Genomic DNA, 26,210 nt, shown 5'->3' on the forward strand with positions numbered 1-26,210 from the left:
CATTTTCTGGGCTGACAGAAATGTCCTGGAAATTATATGGTCACGGTGACACAACTTCATGAATATACTGAAAACCATTCAATTGTACATTTTGAGGATAAATTTTATGGTGTATGAATCATAACTCAATTTTTCAAAAGGCACATAGATTAAAAAGAGCATGGTATAGTCAGATAAAAATGAAAAAGTTTTGTACAGTTGTTACTGAAACTTAGGTCCTGCGGCTTACCACTCAAAAGCCAATACTCAAGAGCCAAGTGTTGGTAGAAAGGAAAGTTTGCTTTATTCTGGAGGCTAGCAACTGGGGGAGAAGGTGGACTCATGTCTAAAGGGCAACTCCCAAAATACCATATGAGATTGTTCATATGTGGAATCTAAAATAAATTAATTAATTAATTAATACATACATACATACATACATACATACAAAACAGAAACAGACTCAAACAGACATAGAATACAAACTTGTGGTTGCCAGGGGGATGGTGGGTGGGAAGGGACAGTCTGGGATTTCAAAATGTAAAACAGATAAACAAAATTATACTGTGTAGCACAGGGAAATATATACAGGATCTTGTGGTAGCTCACAGCAGAAGAGAATGTGACAAAGAATGTATATATGTTCATGTATAACTGAAAAATTGTGCAGTACACTGGAATTTGACACAACATTGTAAAATGACTATAACTCAATAAAAAAAGTTTAAATAAATAAATAAATAAATAAAAAATAAAAGGCAACTCCCCCTGCCAATCAGTGGGCAAGAGCTTTTAAAGGGGAGTTTCAGGGGCATACAGGTGGAGGGAGGGGGCTGCATGCAGAACAGCACAGTCAGCTGTGACAGTCATACTGAAGTTAGTCATGTGGTGGTCTGATCAGCGTCACCCTGATGTTTTAAGTACAGTTAATCTCCAGTTCCAGGGTTGGTTTTTTCCCATTTCTTTAAGGCCAGTTCTTGGAATTGTAGCAGCTTACGTCATGGCTACCATCTGGCTGGTCATCATGTAGTTCACTTCTTCCACCTGGTGGGGTTTGCAGTATCTACAAGACAGCTCAAAGGACATGGCCTTTGAAGAACTAAAGGCCCTTGACTTTGTTTAATGACTAAACTATTATTATTTTGTTTTGCTTGACTATTTCCCTTTGTTTCTGTATTTTTTTTTGTCTGATTAAACTAATTTTCTGACTAAAGTTTTTCTACAGACAAGTGACAAGCAGAGGACATGGGGGAGGGGCTGTCCTGGGAAGGCCCCATGTGGTCATGCTCCATTCACAGCTAGTAGAAAAGTATAAAAATCAGAGTAGGGTTGTGACAAAAAGTGAGGCTTGAAAGATCACCAGCATCTCAGTAATGAAGACCCTTGTAAATCTAAGGGCATTCACTGGGGTGACACAAATGCTTATGAGGAAAACCAGCTTTTTGTTTTAGAAAAAACATCAATATGGCCACACTGTGGGGTGTGGACTGATGAGGTGCCAGTTACAGCAGATCCAGGCAAGAGACCATGGTGTCTGGAACCAGGGGAGGAACACTGGTGAGTAAATTCAAAACAAACAGAATGAATAGAAGTGGCAAGCGATTAGATGTGAGAAACGAAGCCAAAAGAAGAGTCTTTGAGAAGCTGAGTAGATGGCAATACCCTAGGAAATAGGCAAATAGGGAAATTCCTTAGGAGGTGACTGTTTTAGCAACAAAGGAAGAAGACGGAGGAGTTTGGGGCAAATGATGGAATTTTAATCAAGAAGAGATCTTAACTAGGTAATTGGATAAGTGGGACTTAAAGTGAGAGATGAGGATGGAGATTTCTATTAGGAGGTATACACACACACACATACACATATCACATCGCTTTGTCCATATAGAGACTTACCAACTTTTGAACAAATGACTGCATAAATCACAAAGTAAGTCTATCATCTGCTTATTAATTTTTGGTAGATTTCCTGCTGGCACCAGGTATTCATCTCTGCCCAGATTTACATGCAACTGTACTTCACAAAAAAAGACCTTTAACCACATTTGCAGTTTTTTCACACCCACTAATGATTGTATAACTATGAAAAAGAGAAGCTAGTCCAGCTGAAAGAATAAAATGTACCCTTGCACATGACAGAAGGCAGACTTTTCTCTTCAAATACTTGACAATTCAAACTGGGAAATAAGGAACTAGGGAGTTCAGCAAAGGGAGGAAGGGGGCCCGCTATGAACACAATGTACCTGCAGCGTGCACAAAAATATGCCAAAATTATAGAAAAGCTAAAACCACATAAATTAAAATAAAACTAGAAAAGAGCTAACTCTGTCCCTCTGAATAAAGGCGCGTCTCAGGCCAGCGCTGAAGCTACCACCTCCAGGACACATCAGGCCAAGTGCCTGCTTGGGAAGGCTTTCCTCCCTCTCAGCAAAATATTCGGAACCCAAACTACTTGAGAGAGTAACAGGAGGAGGAGTTAACTAGAGATCTTTATGACAGAATACCTCAAAAAAGTAACATATTTCATTTCTTTTAAGTACATATTATAATTTCAACTAATGGCTAAGGGCTCCTAAGTGAAAGCATTATATGAGTACGTAAGACTCGCTCATAATAAGCATCGTTTTACATTACTCTTGGCACTGCTAAATTTTATGAAAATATTTTTCTTAATTAAATCAAATGCTCCTCTAAGAACAACCCATCCATTACTGATTTTGTTCACATTAAAAACAAGTTTATACTATAAATATTGTGTTATCCGAGATTTCTGGAAATGATCCAGTGGCCTACATCCAAATTTTGAATGGTTTAATTTTCATAAACTATCTTCCTGTTATATCTCTACTTATTTTGCTAAAATCTCTTGGCTATGACAAAAAATTCAGAATCTAAATTAAATTCGAGAATCAGACAAAAGCAAATTTTCTAAATGAAAACTATTTTATAAACCATTAAACTTCCAGAAGAAAATATACCAAAACATGAATAGCCATTTCTAAATAGTCTAGGATATAATTTTTTTCAAACTCTTCTATATATTCTGTGAACATCCATTATTTTTATAATTAAATATGTTAAAGCATAACCCTTTGAATTTTTCCATTACTATTTTATTGTATGTAGCTTACCTTTTTTTCCCAATCATTATTCAGAGATTCTGTACTTTGTTCACATATCTTTTTTAACTCTACAATCTGGTTATCTTTGGTCTCTCTGATAACTTGACATTCACGTATCAGGGTCTGAACTGTCAAAAATGATGAAAACACAGTTAAACCAATTCTAGCCACCACATAAGAGTTTGATGATAAAAAAAAAAATAGTGCACCAGTTAATAGATAATTCCATTTTCCTCCAAGTCCTCTCAGCTCTCTCTCCTGAAATTTCTCTTATTCTTTCCTCTCTCTCCATTTCTAGCCTTGGTTGAAGCCACCATTTTTCAATCCCTAGACAGTTTTAACAGTGTGCTGGCCTCAGTATCATTCTCTTCCAGTGGGTCCTCTCTAGTGTTACTCCCAAACTTAAAAATCATTTCACAGTTCCTCTCATCTACAAGATAAAGGCCAAAAACCTCTAACATGGAAAACGGCTCCTTAAGATCTGACTGCTTTCTGGCCATATCTTCTGCCACTTCCGTATTTGTAAACTTGTAAGCATCCCAACCTATCTGCGGGTTCCTGCCGCCACATCCTTTAATACATCGCTGCCTAAATACGATCACCTATAGGCCTGAAATGCCCCTCCCTTCCTTGCTGAAAAACTCCTACTCATTCTTAGTCTCAATTCAAGTAACACCTTCTTTGTGAACCATCCATCAACCAGATTCCTCCTCTTGCAGGGGCAAAAACTCCTCTTTATTCCCAGTGAACCTCATATATTTCTCCATTAAGTCACTTATTGCATTATGTGTTATGATAGTCTACTTGCTTATTTCCTCAGGAGAAAGACAATTTTTTATCTACTCAGCAAAAGAATGCCACACAGGCAAGCACTCAAAAACAATGTGTACTGAATAAACACATAAAGGAACCCACCATTTCAATATGTTGTTGTTCCAAACACATTAAAATCATTGCCAAAGTTTATGTGACTGAAACAAAATACGCTTTAAATTATATAAAAGATTTCCCTTATAAATCATTTAAATATCTATCTTCTTTTTTAAAATGATTTGAACTGTCACTGATTCCAGTGAAAATTTAATATATTCATGTCACGTGGATGGCAAAATAAATTCAGCTGTGTATTTGCTTGAATGTAATGTTTCCTCAGCTTATTGATTACATCATTAGTCATTTACTTCAAGATAGTAAAATTTTCATAACCATTTACATAGAAATTTCTTTTACTCTTATGTCTCAACTGTGCAACAAATAAGGGGAAAAAGAGAAGAATCCAGGTTAACCTAATATTAGTCTTTAGCATCTACATCTTAACTTCACAAATCCAAATTTAAATGAAGATCTATCGGCAATTCAAAAAGACTTAAGAAATATTATTTTTAAACCTTAGGCATGTTTAAATTGCCCAGTTTGAATCAAGGTAAGAAATAAAAACCTAGAAATAAATTTAAAATATTTTTGTAGCCCTGATAATTAGAGAAAAAAACCTGAACAAATTTCTCATTACTTTCACCAACATTCAAAGCTGGAAAGAAACCTAAAAATACCTATTTTATTAATTAACTTATATTTGTAACTGCCACCCTAAATTTCAGGGGCATTACCATTCTCTCAGACACACTCAGCTTTGATGGGTTGGGAGAGAGTCAGTAAGTCCCACATGGAAACCCTAAATGAGCACCTCTCAGCTTTCCTCTTACTCATCACTTACCATTCACCGAATCCTTCAAAATTTCTTCTTCAGTTCCATTCTCACTACTCCCACTGCCATCATTCAGATATTCTGGGCCCTTATCATCTTACACACAAAACTGCGGAAGCATGGGAGCACGACATCCTTGAGTTGAAGGGACGTTACATATATTACTTATCTAATTGCACCGTTTTATAGCAAGGAAGCCAAGGCCCAGAGACTTGCTGATGTCACGTGGTGACACCGAAGAGCAGAGCTGGGGTTAGAGACTATGTTTTCTAGTGAGTGGAATGCACTCGCTCGCTCCCTCCCTCCCTCCATTCTGCCTCTGTTTGTTATAACAGACTGGGAATTGGCCTCACCATGCTGGGCACACCCACTGTTACTAGGCTACTCCACCTAAAATATGAGGTCTTAAAACTCACCTCTCAAAAATCTTCTGACTCCCCATCATCTACAGGATAAACTTGAAACTTCTAAATCTGAAGTTCAAGGTCATGCTTAAGTCATGCCAAGTCACCTGTCTTAATCTTTTTCAATCTGTCTCTTAACGTATAGAATATCCACTCTAACTTAACTGTAGCATCCTTCCCATAACTTACCAATATCAGCAATCCTATTCCAGTACCTGGAACTCCTCTCTCCAATTAATCAAATCTTTTAAAACTTGTAAAGTTCTCTTCCTGCAAAAAATATTTTCAACAGTCTCCCTAATGACTGTCTATTGCTATTCAATGTTTCATAGCCAATTTAACACTTGATTACATGCTTTCTTTTCCTTCATAATGAAAGTGTACACGGGGAACATTTTTTAAATGTTTGTTCTGTCAATCACAATACTAGCATATACTACACAGCATAAAGCAAATAGTTAATGTAATGAATTTTATTAGGCCAAAAGGAGCAATTTCTCTAGACTGCCTTGTGAAAGCCATAAAGTTCTAATTCTATGACTGACCTCTGGCAGCTCCAGCCCAATGAACAGGAAGAGAGTTAAGTAGGAACACTCACAGACTCTTCCAAATCTTTAACCAAATCAACACACACACACACACACACACACACACACACACACACACAGACACACACACAGTTTTCCTTAAGTCACGTGGAAGCTCACATCAACATAATACACTGATGGAAACCCACATAAACATTCCCGTCCCATACTACAAAAGGTCAAAAAATAAAATTTTACTTTTACAACCACTAAAGTAGAGTGGAAATGTTATTAAAAGATTTATGTAACAATACAACATCACCTTTCTTTTCAAGTTTTCTAACAGTCTCCTCCATTTCATTTTGCTTCTTTTTGTATAAAGTTTTCATTTCTTCTATTTCTTTATTCTTTCTTTCTAAAATCTACAAATGAATTTAAAATATTTTAGTATGCTATACTGTATGAAATATAATTTTTTAAAAATATTTTTCCAAGTCTATCTCAGCTAATCCCATAAATTGTTTCCCCAAAAAGATGTAAAGATTACACTTTAGTGCGTTGATGAAATATTAAATACTCTAGAATAATTGATTACTGAAAGAAATATGCTATCTGCTTTGAGTTTTCATATACCAATTATTAAGGAGATCATAAATAATGCATTAGGTGATTCTCTAAAATATAACTCATAGATTAAACTGTCATGAAGTAGCAGAGAGAAGCCACCAGAAACCTGATATATTAATAAAGTACAATTCACCTTCCCAACACATTGGACTAGAACATCTTCAGATAAGCATATTCCTGAATCTCCCACTAGTGTCCTTCTATCATATTCACGCACAACCACAAGAATTTCCAGATACATGGGAAGATGAGATGTAACAGGCTTCCTTTATATCTAGTTCTGCTAGATAGCTAGTTGAGAATCAGTAAAGTCAGCCCAAAACATGTCAAAAGTTGCATGAATATTTTACATCATTAATTTACATTGTCAGAACTTTTAAAATGAATCGTTTAAAAAACTTAATTATGATTATATACTTCTAAATACACCTACACTCAAAAAAAAATAAAACCAAAACTAGAGAAATAACCAAAATGTAGGAAAGTTAGCAAGCAGGAAAATAAATGTGCTAACCCAGGAGAAAAAAGAAAACCAAATTGAGGCAGGAGCCTCAATTTTTTTATGGTTGAAGTATATTTCCTACACACCCAAATTCAGTTTTTAAAAAAAGGTTATTTACCAATGTCTAATCAACTTTTCTTAGTGCTTTTATTACCAGCATTATACTTTACCTTTCATTGTTATGGTCCCACCTCTAAGAATGATTGGTAAATAAGAAAAGGAGGTATTTTGACCCTAACATCCATAAAGAAGCAAAAAAGGAAAAGAATGTATGCAAATAGATAAAGCACTCTCAATTTTATTCCATCCCAATTCCTAATCCTTAGAAAATGCCATACATGCAACAAACTGATGAATATACTTTCCAAGTCTGGCATAAGGTCAAGGATTTTATTTATATTTTACCTGGCATTTCAAACTAGTTGCATTGCTTTCTTTTTTCACGCAGTATTTATTTTAAAGAGAAATTCCTGGAAAGGATTTTATTATTAAATGTTTTTCTTAGCACAGATCTTTGTAACGGACATACCAAGAAGTCTATTTCAAACTCTATTACCATGATTTTTCCAAATATATTTTTATATTTATTTATCTTCTACATCAGTATTTTATACATCAAGAGATTCTATTTCATATGGACATATATTATGCTTAACTGAAATTATATTACTGAATCTCCAACATTTATGATAGAGAACCATTTTTCTCCAACAAAGGTAAAATTCTAGTAAGAGCAGAAGGGAATATTTGCCTTTAAAATCTGAATGCAAAAGAGGGAAGGAGAAGGAAATGGATACAATATTTTTTCTTTTTCTAATTTTCAATCAGTGGTTTCCTTCTTGTTGCTTTGAGAGAAGGTAAGCCAAATACACACCTGACTAAATACTAACGTATTTTCAGCTTTAAGAAAGCTTGGATGCCTAGCGCTACGGCCTCAATTTCCTGACTCCAACTCTGTCACCTAGTTTTGTGAAGCAGAACCATCGGCTTAGCTTTTTTTCGCTTGAAGCATAATTAATTTACAATATTATGTTAGCTTTAGGTATACAGCAAAGTGATTCAGTTATATACATTATATATTATATAATTCTTTACCACTACAGGTTATTACAAGATATTGAATATAGTTCCTTGCGCTGTACAGTAAATCCTTGTTGTTTATCAAATTTATATATGGTACTATGTATTTGTTAATCCCAAAATCCCAATGTATCCCTTCCCCACTTTCTCCTTTGGTAACCATAAGTTTGTTTTCTAGTGTGTATAAGTCTGTTTCTGTTTTGTAAATAAGCTCATTTTTACTATTTTTTAGATTCCACATAAAAGTGATATCATATAATACTTGTCTTTGTCTGACTTATTTCACTTAGTATGATCGTCTTTAGGTCTATCCACGTTGCTGCAAATGGCAATATTTCATTCTTTTCTATGGTTAAGTAATATTCCAGTGTGTGTGTGTGTGTGTGTGTGTGTGTGTGTGTGTGTGTGTGTGTGTGTACATACATATATATACCATATCTTCTTTATCTGTCAGTGGACATTTAGGTTGCTTCCACGTCTTGGTTACTGCAAATAGTGCTGCTATGAACACTGGTGCACATACTAGAGTTTTCATCTTTTGAATTAGAGTTTTCATCTTTTCCGGATATATGCCCAGGAGTGGGATTACTGGATCATGTGGTAAATCTATTTTTAGTTTTTTAAGGAACCTCCATACTGTTCTCCATAGTGACTGCACCAATTTACATTCCCACTAATAGTGTAAGAGGGTTCTTTTTTCTCTACATCCTCGCCACCACTTACTATTTGTAGACATTTTCATGATGGCCATTCTGACCTGTATGAGGTGATACCTCGCTGTAGTTTTTATTTGCATTTCTCTAATTTTAACAATGCTGAGTATCTTTTCATGTGTCTGTTGGCCTTCTGTACGTCTTCTTTGGAGAAATGACTATTTAGGTCTTCTGCTCTTTTTTTGACTGGACTGTTTAATTTTTTGATATTGAGCTGTTTGTATTATTTTCGAAATTAAGCATAGGTTGAGTTTTGAAACAATCAATGAGAAGTTTCTATTTGGACCAACTGTCATGAATTAAAATTTCTTCTATTATGTACTGAAATACATCACTGAATTTTAAAAATCATACTAAAATATAGTATCATTTCAGATTCAATGTACAATAAATATAAACTGATGACTTCTGCTTTGCCCATTAAGAAGAAAAATCAATTTTATTCAAAAATACAAATTAAAATACTGGAAGGCATAAAACTCAATGTGCTACTGAAAATAAAAGCCTACATTGTCAGTACTAGCATTACAATGCATGCAGTCTCTACCAAAGAGAACTATATCCAAGAGTTTATTTTTAAAATAAAAAGGAAATTCTAATTGCCAGAAAACTGAAAGCATATTAGACCAAAACGAACTCTAGTATTTACAGTTGATGACTTATTTCGGCCTTTATGAAAGGTAATGATAGAATGTAGATAAAGAACCATAAGACCAGCCTTCAAACAATTGATAGAGAACTAAAAGGTAATTAAACTATACATTTGTACATTTGTTTAGCAAATGAAGTTAAAGATCAACTTTTACTAGGATAATAACTTAGCCAATTCGATTTATAACACACACTATCGTAAGTACATAAGTAAGTGGATGGATGGATGGATGATCACAAGACATAGAATATTTCAAATATTCACTACTAATAAAATGGTAAGTGGTATATACTCTACCTTTTGAACATCAGCATCATGTTTCTGTTGCAATTTAAGTTTCTCTTCATGACATTTAGCCTCCAACATTTTTGTTTTCATGTCCAACTTCAAGGAAAATATTTTAAAGGTGTTATTAATTTACTTTTCCCTTTGGCAAAAACACACAATTAAAGCAACTCCTTATATAAAAGAGAGTATCATTTTCCACTTTTACCCTACAGCTACTAGTCTAGCAATCGCACTACATATAACAAAATGTTGGTTACATTCTTTGATTATTCTCAAGCCAATTAAAAGTCTTTCAAATAAATTTCACTTGACAGGCAGCAGTTAAACTACTGAATACAGACTCATCAGTGATCCCAGCCCACTGACTCCCAAAAAAGTCATTTAAGGTGATATTTTGCCAAATTTACTTGGTATTTTAGCCTTTGTTTATGTTTTTCACTTAAGCCTCTATTCAATTTTTTACTTTTTTCTTTCCTCATATCTACATGCTCATTTAAAATACTCTTATTAACCTATACACTTAAATACAACTTGAGAATGAATGTCCATACATATGGCACATTACTGATAATGCACAGATTTTCCAGTTCTCTCTCCTGGATTCACAGACTCTGACTACCTCAAGGCAGTGACTTTATCTCCCTTCTAGTATTCATTAACATTTCCTACCCTCCTCAAACTAACACCCAGTGTTCTAAGCAAAGTCAGCAAAAATGTCACCAATGCTTGTTGATAATAATGAGTGCACCTTAGGATTAAAAGAATAGCAGTAACAGATTTTAAGAATAACAATATAAAATTGATCATCTTAAATGTGAAAGTATTTGACCACCTGACTCCTTGCTATTTAAAAGACTATGTACACTGGACTCTGACAGAACTCATTTCTAACTCTCATTCTCATCCCACTATTGTGACTTTGGGCAAGTCACCATTTTGAGATTCTATTTCCTTTTCTAATTAAGAATAATTATCTTACCTCAATGAGTTATGACAATCACATTCAATGACATCATTTAAGTAACCATACTCTCTGTACAATGCTTGGTACAAAGTAGGTATGCAAAAAATATTAGTCTACAACCTTCAGAAAATTTTGCTTTTAAAATATGAGAAATGTGCTGTCAAAACAACTTCTTGAAAATTTTTGAAAAATATTTCATATTTTTCAATTACTGTTTCAAATAAATAATGAACATGAACTAAAGATAACTGTGCATAATCAAATCAACATATCAAAATGAAATCATAAAATTTTACAAACAAAAACATAACACAGATTCATGCCATGTGCAACAACATGGATGGACCTAGAGGGTATTATGCTAAGTGAAATAAGTCAGACAGAAAAAGACAAATACTGTATGATTTAACTTATATGTGGATTCTAAAAAAACAAGTGAAAAAACATAACAAAGCAGAAACAGAGACAGATTAAGAGAACAAACAGGGAAGGGGGTCGGGGGAAGAGAGATACGTGAGGGAAATTAAGAGGTACAAACTTCCAGTTACAAATAAATGAGTCAAGGGTATGAAATGTACAGTATGGGGAATATACTCAGTAATTATATAATATTTTTGTATGCTGACAGATGGTAAGTAGACTTAACATGGTGATCACTTTAAAATGTATATAAATCAAATCACTATGTGGTATACAAGGAAGTAACAGTGCTGAAGGTCAATTATTCCTCAAAAACAAACAAACTCATAGAAAAAGAGATCAGATTTGTGGTTATCAGAGTTGGGGAGTAGGAGGAGGGGGAATTGAATGAAGGCAGTCAAAAAGGTACAAAGTTCCAGTTACAAGATAAATAAGTACTAGGGGATGTTCTGTACAACATGATAAATATAGTTAACACTGCTGTACACTGTATATGAAAGCTTTTAGTAGAGTAAATCCTAAGAGTTCTCACATAAAGAAAAAAATTGTTTCTGTTTCTTTAATTCTGTATCTGTATGAGATGACAGATGTTCACTAAACTTACTGGATAATCATTTCATGATGTATGTATGTCAAATCATTATGCAGTGTAACTTAAACTTATACAGTACTGTATGTCAATTATATCTCAATAAAACTTGAAGAAAAAAATAATAAATGTTATGAGTGGTACAGAGAGAGGTAGCCATCCATTTACTAGGCAAAGGTTCTAGCAACCCAGAAAAAGCAGATAAATCCAGGACACAGAAGAAAGCAAAGCAAATACACAAAACAGCAAAGACTAGAAACCACACAACACCTGAAATACGAAGTAAGCAATTTCAATAGTCTCCATGAGACTAAGCTACTAGAATTTGAAACAATTTCTGTATTCCTGTTTATTTTAGTTAGCTTCATGAACCTCTGTTCTTGCAACCAAAGACAGCTTTCTAAAGTCTGTTTTTCTGATACAACTTTTTACTTTGGTATAATATTAAACTTGAAGAAAAGCTGCAATAATAGCACAAGGAGCTCCCGTATACCCTTTACCCAGATTCACCAATTGTATACATTTTGCCTCATGCGCTTTACCATTTTATAGCTTTAACGACATATATATATGTATATATACACACACAAGTTATTTTCTGAACGATTTGGAAGAAAGTTAGAGGCATCATCCTGAAAAGCTCAGTGTATATTTCCTTAAAACAAACTGTATTTTATAACCACAGCAGTTATCAAAATTGAGAAATGTAATATTAACACAATAATATCTGATGCACAGTCTATAGGCAAGTTTTATCAGTTATCACAATGTCACTTATAGCTACATTTTTTCCCAATCCAGGATCCAATCCAGGGTCATACACTACCATTAACTGTCATAACTGTCATCAACTTATCTCCATTAATCAGGAAAAGCCTTTCTTTGTGTTTCTTGATCTTGACATTTTTAGAGAATACAGCCAGTTATTGAATGTCCCTCAGTTCAGATTTATCTGGTGTTTCCTCATGATTAGACTTATTGGGTTTTGGCAAGAATGACACTACAGTGACGTGTCCTTTTTCATTCCATCTTTATTAGGAGGTTGGTTTGTCTCAATATTGCCAATGTAAGGTTTAATAACTTGGTTAAGATAGTGAACACCAAGTTATTACAAGGGTAGTATTAAAAAGAAAGTTTCTCTATTGACAACCTTAAAAAAGTTTTTTTAATTAAAAAAGTATCTCTTCCCTTTACCTTGACACCACAGAATAACTCTGTATTTCTGCCGCATACTCTAGGGCATGAGTCATGATCGATCAGCAGGATTACAATATAGAAACAATCTTACTAGCACAGTAAATAAAGACAATACAGAATACAAGACATAGATATAAATATAAATGTGGATGGCTATACATATGTGTGCATCTTACATACATCCCCACAGGAAAGACAGAAAATAGCCTTGCTTAGTCTAGTTTAACACAAAAGACTGAAATTGAAAGACTGAATTTAACACTGCCAACTTATTTGATCTTCAAGTAACTCAGACTCCACACAACAACTATTCTCAGGCAGCACAATAAATACTGTCATCCTCCTAAGCTGAGTTCCAGTGTCACTCAGGTGCTCTGCCTGGACACAACAGCTGAGATTCAAGTAGAACCCGCAGCCCCACTGAACCAAGACGGCAAACACAACGAATAAGTGAGCCTAAATTACAGAATCTTCGATGTCGGGCTAAGGCAGAGTGAGCCATGAAAGAGGATGAGCAGAGAAGCCCCTCTTAAAGCAGTCTGCAAGAAAAGGGCGTGCTCTCCTGTTCCACCGCCAAATGCCCTCATTAGATTTGTTCCTATCTTGACACCAATTTTCTAACATCAGTGAGATTTGGTTTGGAACTGAAATACCCCTCTAGGCCATTTGCCCCCATCAAAAATATTTTATGGTGAGAATCAGTTGGGATAAATGGAAGAGGATAACCTCACCCCATTCAACCAAGTCCCTAGGCAATATGACCAGAAGGTCCACTCAGACAATTACTAGAAGCATTCCAGGACTAAACCACACACTTCTAGAAAAAGAAGTAAAAGCCATCAAGAGATGGTGACAACTCCACAGGGTAAGTAGAGTGTAGGAAAGACATTCTGTGGATAACCTACTGCTAAAGCAAAGGAACTAAAATTGGACAGCTTCACTTTCAAGAGAGCTTTCCCACAAGCTATTTTTAAGACAATTTCTGAAATCTCTATTTAAAATGAGCTTAGGAAACTTTATTTACAAAGCTCACTGGGCCCCATTTTCTGTGAAGTATGTACTTCAAGGAATAGCTCTGAGGTTGGACTTTGCTACCAAATGAATAAAGCTGATGAAACATGTTCATTTACTTAGGGTAAAACTATTTCCTTGGGTTTAAAAATATCCTACTTACAGTATAACTAATTAGCAAAGTCATTTTGCTCAGCTGACTCTTCACAAATTTTGGATTAAGGGTTTTTTTTTTTAAAGGAACACTTACCAATCTATTCACTCAGGTATTCAACATTCCCTCTTACAGAAGAGCAGGTTTCTTATTCAAAATCCTACTTTTTACTAGCCAGTTTTCTATATGCAAATTGTGTTTAACATTTGAACTCAAAGTAGCAGAATAACAAAACAAAATAGCATTTTACTTTAATGAGTTTGTAAGGAAAATAATGTATTAAAGTTATTTAGATAAACATCATCTAAACATCTTAAAATGCCAAGGAAAAACTTTTAATGTTATTTCAAAGCTTTAATGTTGACCAACTACCTAAATCATGTCAAAGGAATAAAATGTACAGAAAAAAACAGGACTTATTTTGATGCAGAGAATAAGTCTACAAACTCTACAAGTTTTCAGTGATGTATAAAATGTAGCCATCGTAATGTTACTGAAATATTTGCGTCTGCCTTTATTTCCTGTACCTACGTAGCAATTAAATTGTAAAGCATAAAAGGTCAAAAATATTACTGAAGTCAACCATCTCTACTTCTCAGCAATTTCTAAAGTATTATCAGCAACACAACCGAATGATGTGTTTTCTTAGTCATATATTCTTTCTACATCTCAACAATCATCACAGCAAATTACAGAAGTGATTCATGAAATAATCATCACTCTACTTACTCAGATACCTAATTGTTAAAATCTTTTTAGAGAATTCTATCAGTTACTAGTCAGAGGAAATTATCATGTCAGTACTTTAGATTCTTCCTGATTAATATCTCCAGTGTATTCTACTCTCAAATTATTAATTTGTAATATTTCATAATGTCAATTGTTATTCATTGTGCTTATTTATAAACATAGCACAAATAATGTGTCTACCTCTCTTGTTATCTTATCACTGGTGCTTAGAGATGTACGGAACTCTCCTAAATGGTAACTTCTAATTTCATCAGAACTCATCACATTAAGGGAAAAAGTGATATTTAAACATGCATAGTACATGCTGGTATTTTCTTTTTTCTAATTTTTAGTTTTGTTCATATATCATACACGAACATAATTTACACAAAACATGGACATAATCATATTACATACTGAGTTTTTGTTTATTTTGTTTAGCTCTTCTGTATCCCTTGGTGTTCGTCTCCTTTTTTATCTGAATCTCTCCCTCTCCTCACTGTATCTTCCTACATCAACATCTGCATGGACTATGGAAAATGGACATTAACAACTCAGTGTATTTTCGTATCTTCCGCCACGCTCACAGAACCATATACAAATACACACAAGCAAAATGCACACACCAGTATGGGGTTTGGGGCAGAGACTTCTAGCGTCCCCAGATACTTATTTTCCTCTTCTTCCTTCGGGGCTCCACTAACAGCGCCAAACTGGGGCAGGGCAGATGGCTGCTTCACAGATAAGCATGGTCAAGGGGGATGATGGGACAGAAATGATGCAGGCAACTTTGATGAGACATTTTTTTTTAAGTGGCTTTCTTTCCAGCCTCTTTCTTTCATAAGGAAAGTGCTTAAAAGACAAGGTATTTGTGAGCAATCAATACCTCAGCTCCAGAGACTGAAGCTGTATGCTAAGGATGGTAGCCCTTCCCCACCAGCCTGGGTCCCTGATGACATCACAGAGCAGAGCACTCCCCATATACCCTAGACTGTTCTATGAGAGCCCAATAAATTCTCTTCTTTAAACTACTATACGCTTAGCAATATATAATTTTTATTATGAATGTTTCACACACAAAATTATGTTTTCCACATCTTGCTTTTCCCTCTGAACAATATCTCATTGAAATCTCTCTAAAAACACTTGCTATAGTTTCTATTCATTCTTTTAAATTGCTACGAACTATTCCTTAATGAGGAGAAAAACAAAAATGTATTCAACTATTCCCCTTACTGCATGTTCACTTTATTTTCAGTGTTTTTCTATTTCAAACAACAATGCAAAAACATTCTTATATATACATCTGACACACTGGACCTTTAGTTTCTCAGGGTGGATTCTCAAAAGAAAAGCCAATGATTGTTGATATATCGTAATAGATTTTGCCCTCTGTTAAAGGTAAATTCACATTTTCGCCAGAAGAGTAGATATCTCATTACTATTCTAATTTGCATTTCCCTGAAAACTACTGTGTCAGTCTCTTTCACATGTTTTTGGGCCATATGAATCTGGTCTTCTATGAAATGCCTTTTCACAATTTTGATCCATGTTTGTCTGTCAATCAGAAGACCTCCTGGTGCTGTATACATTAACCTACAGTCTGTCCCAAATATTTTCCTCAAAACGATTGTTTTTCTATTGATCTTGCTTCTACTTACAAGGTCCTTATTTCACTTGAGTGAAAATTTTCTATTATCCCTTTTATATATTCCAGGTTTGGAAAGGTTTTTGTGTTAGGAAGATCTCCCAATGCCAAGATTTTTGTTGTTTTGAAACTTCTTGTTTGGGCAGTTATAGGTTAAAGTTTAGGTACATCCAGAATTTGTTTTTGTTTATTTTTGTTTTTAGAGGAAAGGACCAATTTTATTTTCTTCCAGGTAAATGAGAGATTGTACCAGCATCATTTATTAAATAAAAGTCTTTTCTCAATGTATTGATAATAAACTTTGTTCTTACCTTTTTATTTTTACTGGGATTTAATTTTTTTGTAATGTTCTTTTTGGTTTTAGTGTCTGAGTCTGCCTCATGAAGTGAGTGGAGAAGTAGTCCCTCCACCTCTATTATCTCAAAGAATTTATCTAATGTTGGAACTAGTTCTTCCTTAAATGTTTCTTTACATGAATACATAGTTGTAAAGTGAAGGAGCATATTAATACCCTTTTTGAATAAGTGTAGATAATTCTTTTTAAGTAAACGAACACTCATAAATGCTAGGTTTTTAAGTTAATTGCACTGTGGAATCTGAAACTTTTACTACTATCACAGTAAGTTCTGTTGGCCTTTCTTGAATTTGGGAATGGATCTTTTAGCCATGCGTGACTTTATAACATCATTCATTACTCATTTGGAAAACATCAGTTCGGTGAGTTATAGAGATTTCCAAATATTGAAAATTTCATTACATAATGGCAAAACTTCACATTGGTTGATATCACTACCGATCTCATTGCAAAAGTCTTAGTATTGGAAAGCTCTCAAGCTCATAGTGACTGATACAAGTATGCCAAAATTCTAATTTGTATTAAAAGGTCAAATTTTATCATTAGCAACAAATACTGTCAGTTGTTTTCGTTGAAGTGACAGGCTCATTTTGTTCATTTTTGAGAAAACATCTGCCAAATATCCAAGTCTTGAATAAACCACATTTTGTCCATTAGTCATTCTTTCAAGTAAAAATGATATTCCACAAAAACAGCAGCTACTGCAATTCATACCTGGAAAAAGCACACAAATGTTTTTCCTCTGGGCAGCCACTGGACTTTGATATGTCCCATCCGTCCTTTATACAAAGTTCCATTTCATCACTCAGACATCTAAAAGATGCATACTTGAAGTACAAGATTTAATAAAATTAATAATTTTCTGCTTGCTTCATTGAGAAAATTCTTAAGTAAAACTGGTCATGTTTCCCCTGTGAGCATGCGGCAGTGAGGAATATGACAACCAGTACAATTTGGTGTCACTGTCTTGATGTGGGCTGGGATATAGCGTTACCCAGCATCATGTTTGCAACGTCAATGCAAATGTCAATACAGTAAATAATAATAATAATGGTAACATTTAAACATTATTACAAAAATGATTTTGACCTCACAGACCTCCTGAAAGGGTCTTGGGGACCACAGGGTTCATGGCCCACACTTTGAGAACCACTGTCCTAGAGAAACTCTTGCACATGTGTCAGGAAACACGTACTAGATTGTTCGAAGGATTACTGTTTGTAAAAGCCAAAAATCAGAACAGGTTCATTGACAAAACGGCAAGAAATTGTGGCAGATTCACTTAAAAGAAAGCAATGTAAATGAACCTAACTACAGTATATGGCAGAACAAGGACAAATGTCACCAACATACCATTGAGCAAAAGAAGCAAGACACAAAAAACAAATGCAAAGTTTAGGTCCATTTAAATGAAGTTCAAAATCTAATAAAAAAAGAATAATTGCATTTGTAAGAATGCAGGCACTGGTGGTGAAGTCAACTTCAAAAATAATGGAGGGAAATTATCAGAAAAGTCAGGAGAGTGGTTACTGCTAGGGGAGATGGAAGAGAGCATGACTGGGAAGGGTCAGACAGCAGGCTGCTGGGACACTGGCAATGATCTAATCCCTGCCTGCATGTGATTTACAGTGATACTCCTCTGTATCATTATTTATTTGGTGAGACTGCGTGTATTGGAATGCTGTATTTATAAGAAATGTTTCAAAATATCAACTCTCTCATTTATTATGTCAGTGACTGTGTAGTTTGTCCTCTTGGATGTACTTAAATTCTACATTTAACTAGTAGATTTGCAAAAGAAAAAAATGCCTAATTAGCATTACATAAGAAAGAAGCAGTATCCCCTTCTAGGCGATGGGTGGGAACATTCAATATGGGTGGAGGTGAAGTTCAAAGGAAATTTTCTATTTTATTTCACAAAAAGAGCAATTTCTACCATCTGTTCTCTGAACACTGATAGCTGCTCTGAAAATTGATCTCCCCTTGTTGCATTGTCTCTTCTCTCATTTTCAGTGACAATGGTTTACCAAATATCTTAATCTATGTCAGAAATCTTTTTTTAAAAATACACACAAAAAAAACAAAACCCCACTGCTTGATGAGGCTCACTGTCACACAGGTCTATGATGTGGATATCAGAGGAAACATGTTAGCAATTACAAAGGCAAACAAGTCCAAGTATGCTTGTGAATGAGGTTAAGGTTAAAATAAAAGGATCACCGTCACTGAACATGTTTTCCCATAATGTTCCAACAAATTGAAAAACATTTTTTCATCTTAAAATATTTTATAGGTGTATTTTTAGCCACCAAAAGAAAACTACTACAGTTCTTCAATTCTAATAAAATACTATTGTGAATATTACTCACTTAACATCTAAGGTACTTTTCACACAATCATAAACTTAAAATGAAAGCTGTGTTCATTTTGTTTGATTTATAAAGTTTGATTTATAAAGGCTAATTAAATATTTTAGGACTCCAAAGCGTCAACAACAGAATTAAAACTTTTATTAAATGTTTCATGGCACAGATAATCTGTACAGAATTTCATCTCTCTCAATTCTCTCCTCACTAGCTGCATTCTGTAACTTAAGCATTTCAACCATCTAAATTTTGATTTTATAACATTAAAGAATTGACTAACCTAGATCATCATCACTACTCATAGCAAAACCCTCTGAAATGGATCTGAGACTTAAATATAAAAATAAGATTAAAAAAGACAAAAATACGAGTTAATTTTTTTCATAATCTTGGAAAAAGAAAGTTTTTCCACATGATACAAAGAACACAAGCCATAGACAAAAGATTGATAGATTCAACTATTGGAAAAGAAAACATGTATACATTTAAAAAAAAAAACAGAAATAAATCAAAAGACATACAGAGAAAAATACTTGCAAGATATATGACAAAAACCTGAATTTCTTTACATATAAATTGTTCTTAGGAATCACAATGAAGACAAACAATTTAACAAAAATACGGAAATATAAGAAAAGATAGCTCACAAAAGTGAAATTAAAAAGGCAATAAACAGACAAAAAGTATGTTCATTCTCACTTATAATAAAAGCAATGTAAATATCAAAACAATAAGATACTATTTTTCATCTCATAGATAATCAAAAATGTTTATAATTCAGTGTTGATGATGAAATGGGAACACATTCTCAAATCCAATGGTGCAAGTATAAACAGACCTAACCTTTTTCAAATAGTTTATTAAGATACATATAATTCACATGCTGTAATATTCACCCACTTAAAGTATACAATTCAATGTCTTTTAATATTTCAGAGAATTACACGACCATCACCACAATCTACTTTTACGGCCTTTCCATCACTCCAAAATCAGAACTCTCATACACAGTAGCCATCACTCCCCATTCTCTTCCAGGCCTGCGGTCCTAGGCAGACATAACCTTATTTTAAGGGCAATCTATCGACGTCAATCAAAAATTTAAAGTGCAACCCTGTGACTGAGCAATTCCACTCTACAGAATTTATCACATGAGAATAAACATGCAATACACAAAAATATACAAAGGGATATTCTTAAATATTGTCTGTTGTAGCAAAATACTCCAGATAACATATATCCCTCAATAGAAATCTATATTAATAAAATGCAGTCCATCAGTAAAATAAAATACAATGCAACTACTAAAAAGGATGAAGCCATATCTCTGATATAAAAAAAAATCATCAGAATATATACTTAAGTTAAAAAAGCAAAATGAAACAGCATATAGAGTATGACCTAGGTTCGTATTTGTATTTTAAAAATGAGATAGTCCTAGACACTTTTAAAGAGAATACACATTAAATTTTTAGCAATAATTACCTTGAAAAATAAAGAGTAGGTGTTGAGAAAATGACGATGAAATATTTAATCTAATATTTAATATTTCGTTTCAAAAAAAAACACTTAACTCACTTGAAACAATGCTATTTATTATTTTTAAAACTCCACCCAACAACAACAAAAGTGCTTTTAGATGAGAACATGCACAAAACACATCAGAGTTGCCTTTCGTGAACGTGCAAGAGTCTGCTGAATTTCAAAACAGAAAAGCAATTATCCTCATTTCCACAAATAAATGTTTAACAAAAGTGACTTAAGTAAGGAGACATAAGATTACCCTTCTAAAGGATAGCTATACATATCATGATGTATCTATGGGAAACTTAAAAAAACTATCTCTGGAAAACAGAAAGTTAGGGAAACTTAGGGAAAGTTAAAAAACTATCTCTGGAAAACAGACAAAAATATTAAAGAAGTTTGATTGGTATTTTCTTTTTTAAATTATTTTTTAAATGTATTTTTAATTTATTCATCTACTCACATACCATTCTAGAAAGAATGTGAGACACTTACACAAATATTCACAAATACAGTAAAATTAAAGCAGATAAATAAAAAACTGGGAAGATTATAAAACACTAAGAGACCACTAAGGACAAAGATTCAGGACAGCGCACAAAAACACATGTCATAAACTATTACAGTTGCTGAAGATGTTTTTTTGGAATCTCTGATCTTTCTAGTGATCAGAATAGGGGAAATATCATGATCTCTAACAGTTATATTATGTATAGCATAGAGAACATACATGTAATTCAGGAAAATCAATGTTTTTTCCTGGACTAAACTCTGAATATCTTTCTTTTAATGATTGGTATTTTTCTATGTCAGAAATTAAAACAGTAAAAAAAAAAAATTAAAACAGTAAAAAATTTTGTCCTGAAATTGAAAAAAACTTTTTTAAAAATTACATGTTCTGTATTAAAAATATAATTAGTATCTTTGTATTGATAAAAGCAATCTAAACTGCTACTTTCCTTTGCCTTCAATGGCTCCTAATTACTTTTGCCTTTTTATATTCATTCTCATTTTCACACATAATACATTCTTTACTTGTACCTTATAATCACATACAATTTTCATGTGACTTCCAAGTATTAACTTCCATTTTAGAGGTTAAATTGCTTATGGTAATAAAATTATAAAAAATCCATCTTTTCAATTTTATCATGTAATATATAATTCATTACCCCATAGAAATATTTAGAAATGCATGTATAATAGAGAGAGATATAAGGATATTCTTCCCAGAATTATTTATATTCATGAAAACTATAGGCAACCTCAATACTCGACAACAGGGATAAATTAAACTAACTGAGGATACTTCTATAATATGAACTATAATACAGCCATTAAAAATAGATCCTTAGGAACAATATTTAATAGCATAAAAATACTCAAGATATTTAAAACATTATATATGATATCTCAATTTTCTAAGGAAGAATAATGTTTATAGGATACATAAAGAAAAGACTGAAAGGCAATACAATGATATTTTACCAGTGTCTTTATTTCTAGGTGTTGGTTTTATAGGTGATTTTATTTCCTTCTTTACATATGTCCATATTTTCTAAAATTTCTTTAATAAAAATCCATAAATTATTTTATAATCACAAATACTACTTTAAAAGGAAGCTGAAACTAAGATGGTTCTCTTAATGGGGCAACTCAACATATACTTTTTTAAAATTTATTTTTATTTTTTGAGGGGAGGGAACTAGGTTTTTTTTTTAATGAAGGTACTGGGTATTGAATCCAGGACCTCGTGCATGCTAAACACAGTCTATACCACTGAGCTATACTCTCCCCATCAGCATATACTTTAAAATATTTTAAGATGGAGAAAAAGCATGATCAAAAAATTTTGTCAAAAATAGTCTGAAATGACTGTGTAACTGTGCAAAGGTCTTTTTAGCCAAAATATACACTGGATATATTTTAAGATATGGAGTAAGTCGATGTTTACATGCAAACTTCTCAATGATGCCACAAATATTTTTACAGTATGCCAAAAAGAAAAACAAAATACAAGGGTGTAGAAAAAAATAAAGCCACACACATTTTAAAATGAATCCCTGATGCAATACATGATAGTTTTAAGTGTTTCGTCTTTCAACATGTATGTGGGGAGCCTTGGTATGTGTACCCCTGACCCAAGATGTCATCAAAGAGAATAAGGACATTATTTAATGAAAGACCAAAAAAAACCTCAAAAAGACGCCAGGTCCTTTCAATTACTTTAATTATTCTATCATAAGCAGCCTCAAAAGTAAGAATTAGTACAAAATAAAAGGAAAAGAAAAAAATTGATTGGTAATGACTTATAATGAGTTGCAAAAATAATCAATGACAATTTTTAAAAGGAAAGAAATTCAAAACAGCAGCTTCAGAGAAGGTGCATCTGAATATAAGCATTACTCTCAAAAAGGCTTTTTAAAATGTAACCTGTATCATTATTTTATATTTGTACCAACAACAACCTCTTCTTACCATGCATCATTATTCTAAATAGAACCTGAAAACATACAAAATATAAAAATCGTGTTAATAAATTAGATACATCAGAAATATCTCAATCCTACCTCTTTCTCATGCATTCGAGAGAGTAAATGATCATCGTGTAGACTGCTGGATTTTCTCAGGCTGAATTTGGGAGTCATCTGTTGAAAGAGTAAGAATTATTCAATCCTTTTTCAGGCCTTGCTTATCCAAAAGTAAATTCTAAATTGCCTGAAGTTAATGCCAAAAGAATACCAACACTGAAGAAAAAAATGTAATTTATTCACTTCCATATAATAGAATTAATAAGAATACTATGCTTCATAATGCATTATTTTTTGTGAATAACTTAATGATTATATTATTTTAAAATATCTGACCATAGGAAAAGTTAAATGCAATTTTCACCTACCAGAGTAACAGGGATAGGCTTCTGCCTCAGGTACCGAGGATTTTCTATCTGAAAATTTAAAAATAAAATAGACATTAATATTTGAGTTTTTAGTAAACTGCTATATGAAAATGTTTTCTATATTTATTAATATTTAGTATGTTTCTTAGAGTAATGCATAATATATTTTTAGTGGCCCACTAACAAGTAAAATACAAAACAGGAACTTCTTTGCAGAGAAGTTTTTTTTAAACCTTCGTGAACCTCTAACAGCCTAACTACCTGGCCTCATCTCCACTTCTCCTCACCTCATGTTTTCTCCTCCCAGAATGCTGAATGGCTTAGGTTACCAAAACATGGCAAGTCTTCTGGTGCCTCTGTACTTTTGTCTACCCCTCCAACCCTTGTAATCATGCACCTATCATCTCTTATGTCTCAATCACTACACTCCCAGGCAGACTTGGTGTGTGAATCCTTAAATTTACCTCCATAATAGCAACCAGAATACAACCAGAAGGTCATGGAAAGTATGAAGAACCAGAGAAGACAATCTTAGGAAGAAACCACTTCTGTGGAAGATGGAGGCTCCTGGGAAGGAAGATTGTCCACAATGAAGAAAAAAGAAAAAAGGAGCTGAAAAAAAGGGCCCTACAGAAACAACACAGAACCAATGAATCAGAAGAAGACAAGTCAAAACAACAGCCACAAAGGCACCATTTACTAAAGAAACTGAAGTTCAGTGGAGCAGGAGAAGAGAGCCTTCCTGAACTAAGAAATAAACTACCCAAGCCACCGCTCTCATATCATCACTGGCTATTATTTGTTAAAAAAAAATCAAATATAAATAACCATGAACAGAAAAAAGGATCTGATATCTATAAAAACTTACTATAAAAATAGAAAATTAAAACCAAAACCTGTCAGCAGAAGGAATCACTTTTTTTAAAAAGTCCATGAAATTGAAGAAAATGGTAATAAAGTCCTCCTTTTGACTCCCTTGTCTGCAGCACCCTGATTCATCAGGGTTTTTGTACAACCCACTTAAGGCAGGCCACTCACCTGCAGGTCAATATTTGATGATATTTATGTTCCACCACCATGAGAACAATATGTATTCAAGCATAACTCTTAAAAATTTAAGGGAGTTCATAAAGAACACAACAAATAAAGACAAAAAAATAGAAAGATGTTAAATAGAGGCTGACCAAATAAGAGTTTGGCAAAGCTACCAGAGACCAAATCAATCTGTAAAAGTCAACTGCATTTCTGTAAATTAGCAAAAATCACCTAGAAAAAAAGATTATTTTACAAAGACATCATTTATAATCATAAAACAATGTATAATTCCTAAAAGTAAATCTGTAAAATTATACATAAACCCTTCATGGAATAAATAATTAAGCTTTTCTGAAAGACATTAAGACTGAAATAAAAAGAGTGAAATCATGTTTTTGATAGCCTCCACACTATAAAAATGTCAATTCCCCTTAACTTGATCTAGTTACTAAATTTATTCAAACCAAAATCTCAATATAATTTTTGGAAAATGTGATAAGCTCATTATAAAATGTATCTAAATAAACAAAGGGACAAGACTATACAAGACATGCCTAAAGAAAAAAATCAACATGAGTTGTCTTACAAAGACATAATAAAACTATAGTAATGAAAATAAGTCAAAGGAACTGACTAGAAAGTAACAGGAACTGAAATATATATGAGAATATGATTCATGAAAGACATAGTACTGCAAATTATTGAGCAAATAAGGATGTGTTCAATGAGAGAGAGAAAATAAGAGTAGATCCCTTCCTCACACCATATATAATAAATTCTCAATGTATTAAACACTTCTAATTAATTGCAGGATTATAAAACTTTCAGAAGACAATTAAGAAGAATGATTTTATGGCTTCGGAGTTGAGAATATTTCTGTAAACAAGACACAAACAAAAAATCAATCAATAACTTTGACCACTTTAAATAAGAACTTATCTCTAAAAAAGATACTATAAATAAACTGAAAAGGCAAGCCATTAACTGGAAGATGTTTGCACATATAATTAGTCTACAATATGTGTAAAGAAGGTCTTTTAAAATCCATGAAAGAAAGAACAATAATCCATCAGGAAAAAAATAGGAAAAAACTTGAGCCACATTTAACAGATGAGGAAATGTGAATGACAAAAACATATGAAAATATGTTCAATCTGTTTAGAAATATGAAAAATGTAAAGTAATACTACAAAGAGATGGTATTTTACAGCCACCAGATTGGCATACATTAAAAACTTGACAGTAAAAGTGTTCCAGATGTGGAGTAACACTGTTGGGTTGTATGAATTAGTACATTTACTTTGGGAAACATTTACTAAGTAAAGATAATAATAAAATCTACTTAAATATCATGGTAGAGAAAGAGGCATATTCTTTAGTAAATAACACTGTACTATATATACACAGCTTCTTGAAAAATAGAGGCAGAAAATTTCCAGCAGGCAGCAAAGCACACTCAATAAATATTTATTGTCTGAAGGTATATATATGAAAAGTAAGTAACCATCCTCTATTTTTGGAATGGAGAAAACCAGCATACAAAGTAAGGCCTTCAAAGACACACACAAATCTGCAAATATATAAAACCCTAATTCATGAAGCAGAATTAAATATAAGGGGAAAAATAAAGGATGAGGGAAAGAGAGAATTCTCAAAGATGCTCAAGCTCTAATTAAGCTTAAAATTTAAAACCAAAAGCCAAGAAAACCATCTGTGACTTATT

At 33.3% G+C, this 26,210-nt stretch overlaps 1 protein-coding gene across 1 annotated transcript in view; it reads right to left on the bottom strand.

The window, feature by feature from the left end:
- Nucleotides 1–26,210, bottom strand: part of CEP112 (centrosomal protein 112) — a 373,877-nt gene that overhangs the window by 306,477 nt on the left and 41,190 nt on the right. Inside the window, exons 7-11 of the mRNA XM_031468925.2 lie at nt 23,453–23,500; nt 23,124–23,201; nt 9,606–9,692; nt 6,057–6,156; nt 3,108–3,226 (exon numbers count right to left, since the gene is read on the bottom strand). Coding sequence (XP_031324785.1) covers nt 3,108–3,226; nt 6,057–6,156; nt 9,606–9,692; nt 23,124–23,201; nt 23,453–23,500 — 432 coding nt within the window. The remainder of the gene's footprint in view (nt 1–3,107; nt 3,227–6,056; nt 6,157–9,605; nt 9,693–23,123; nt 23,202–23,452; nt 23,501–26,210) is intronic.

Source organism: Camelus dromedarius, chromosome 16, assembly GCF_036321535.1.
Source record: "Camelus dromedarius isolate mCamDro1 chromosome 16, mCamDro1.pat, whole genome shotgun sequence".
Lineage (NCBI taxonomy): Eukaryota > Metazoa > Chordata > Mammalia > Artiodactyla > Camelidae > Camelus > Camelus dromedarius.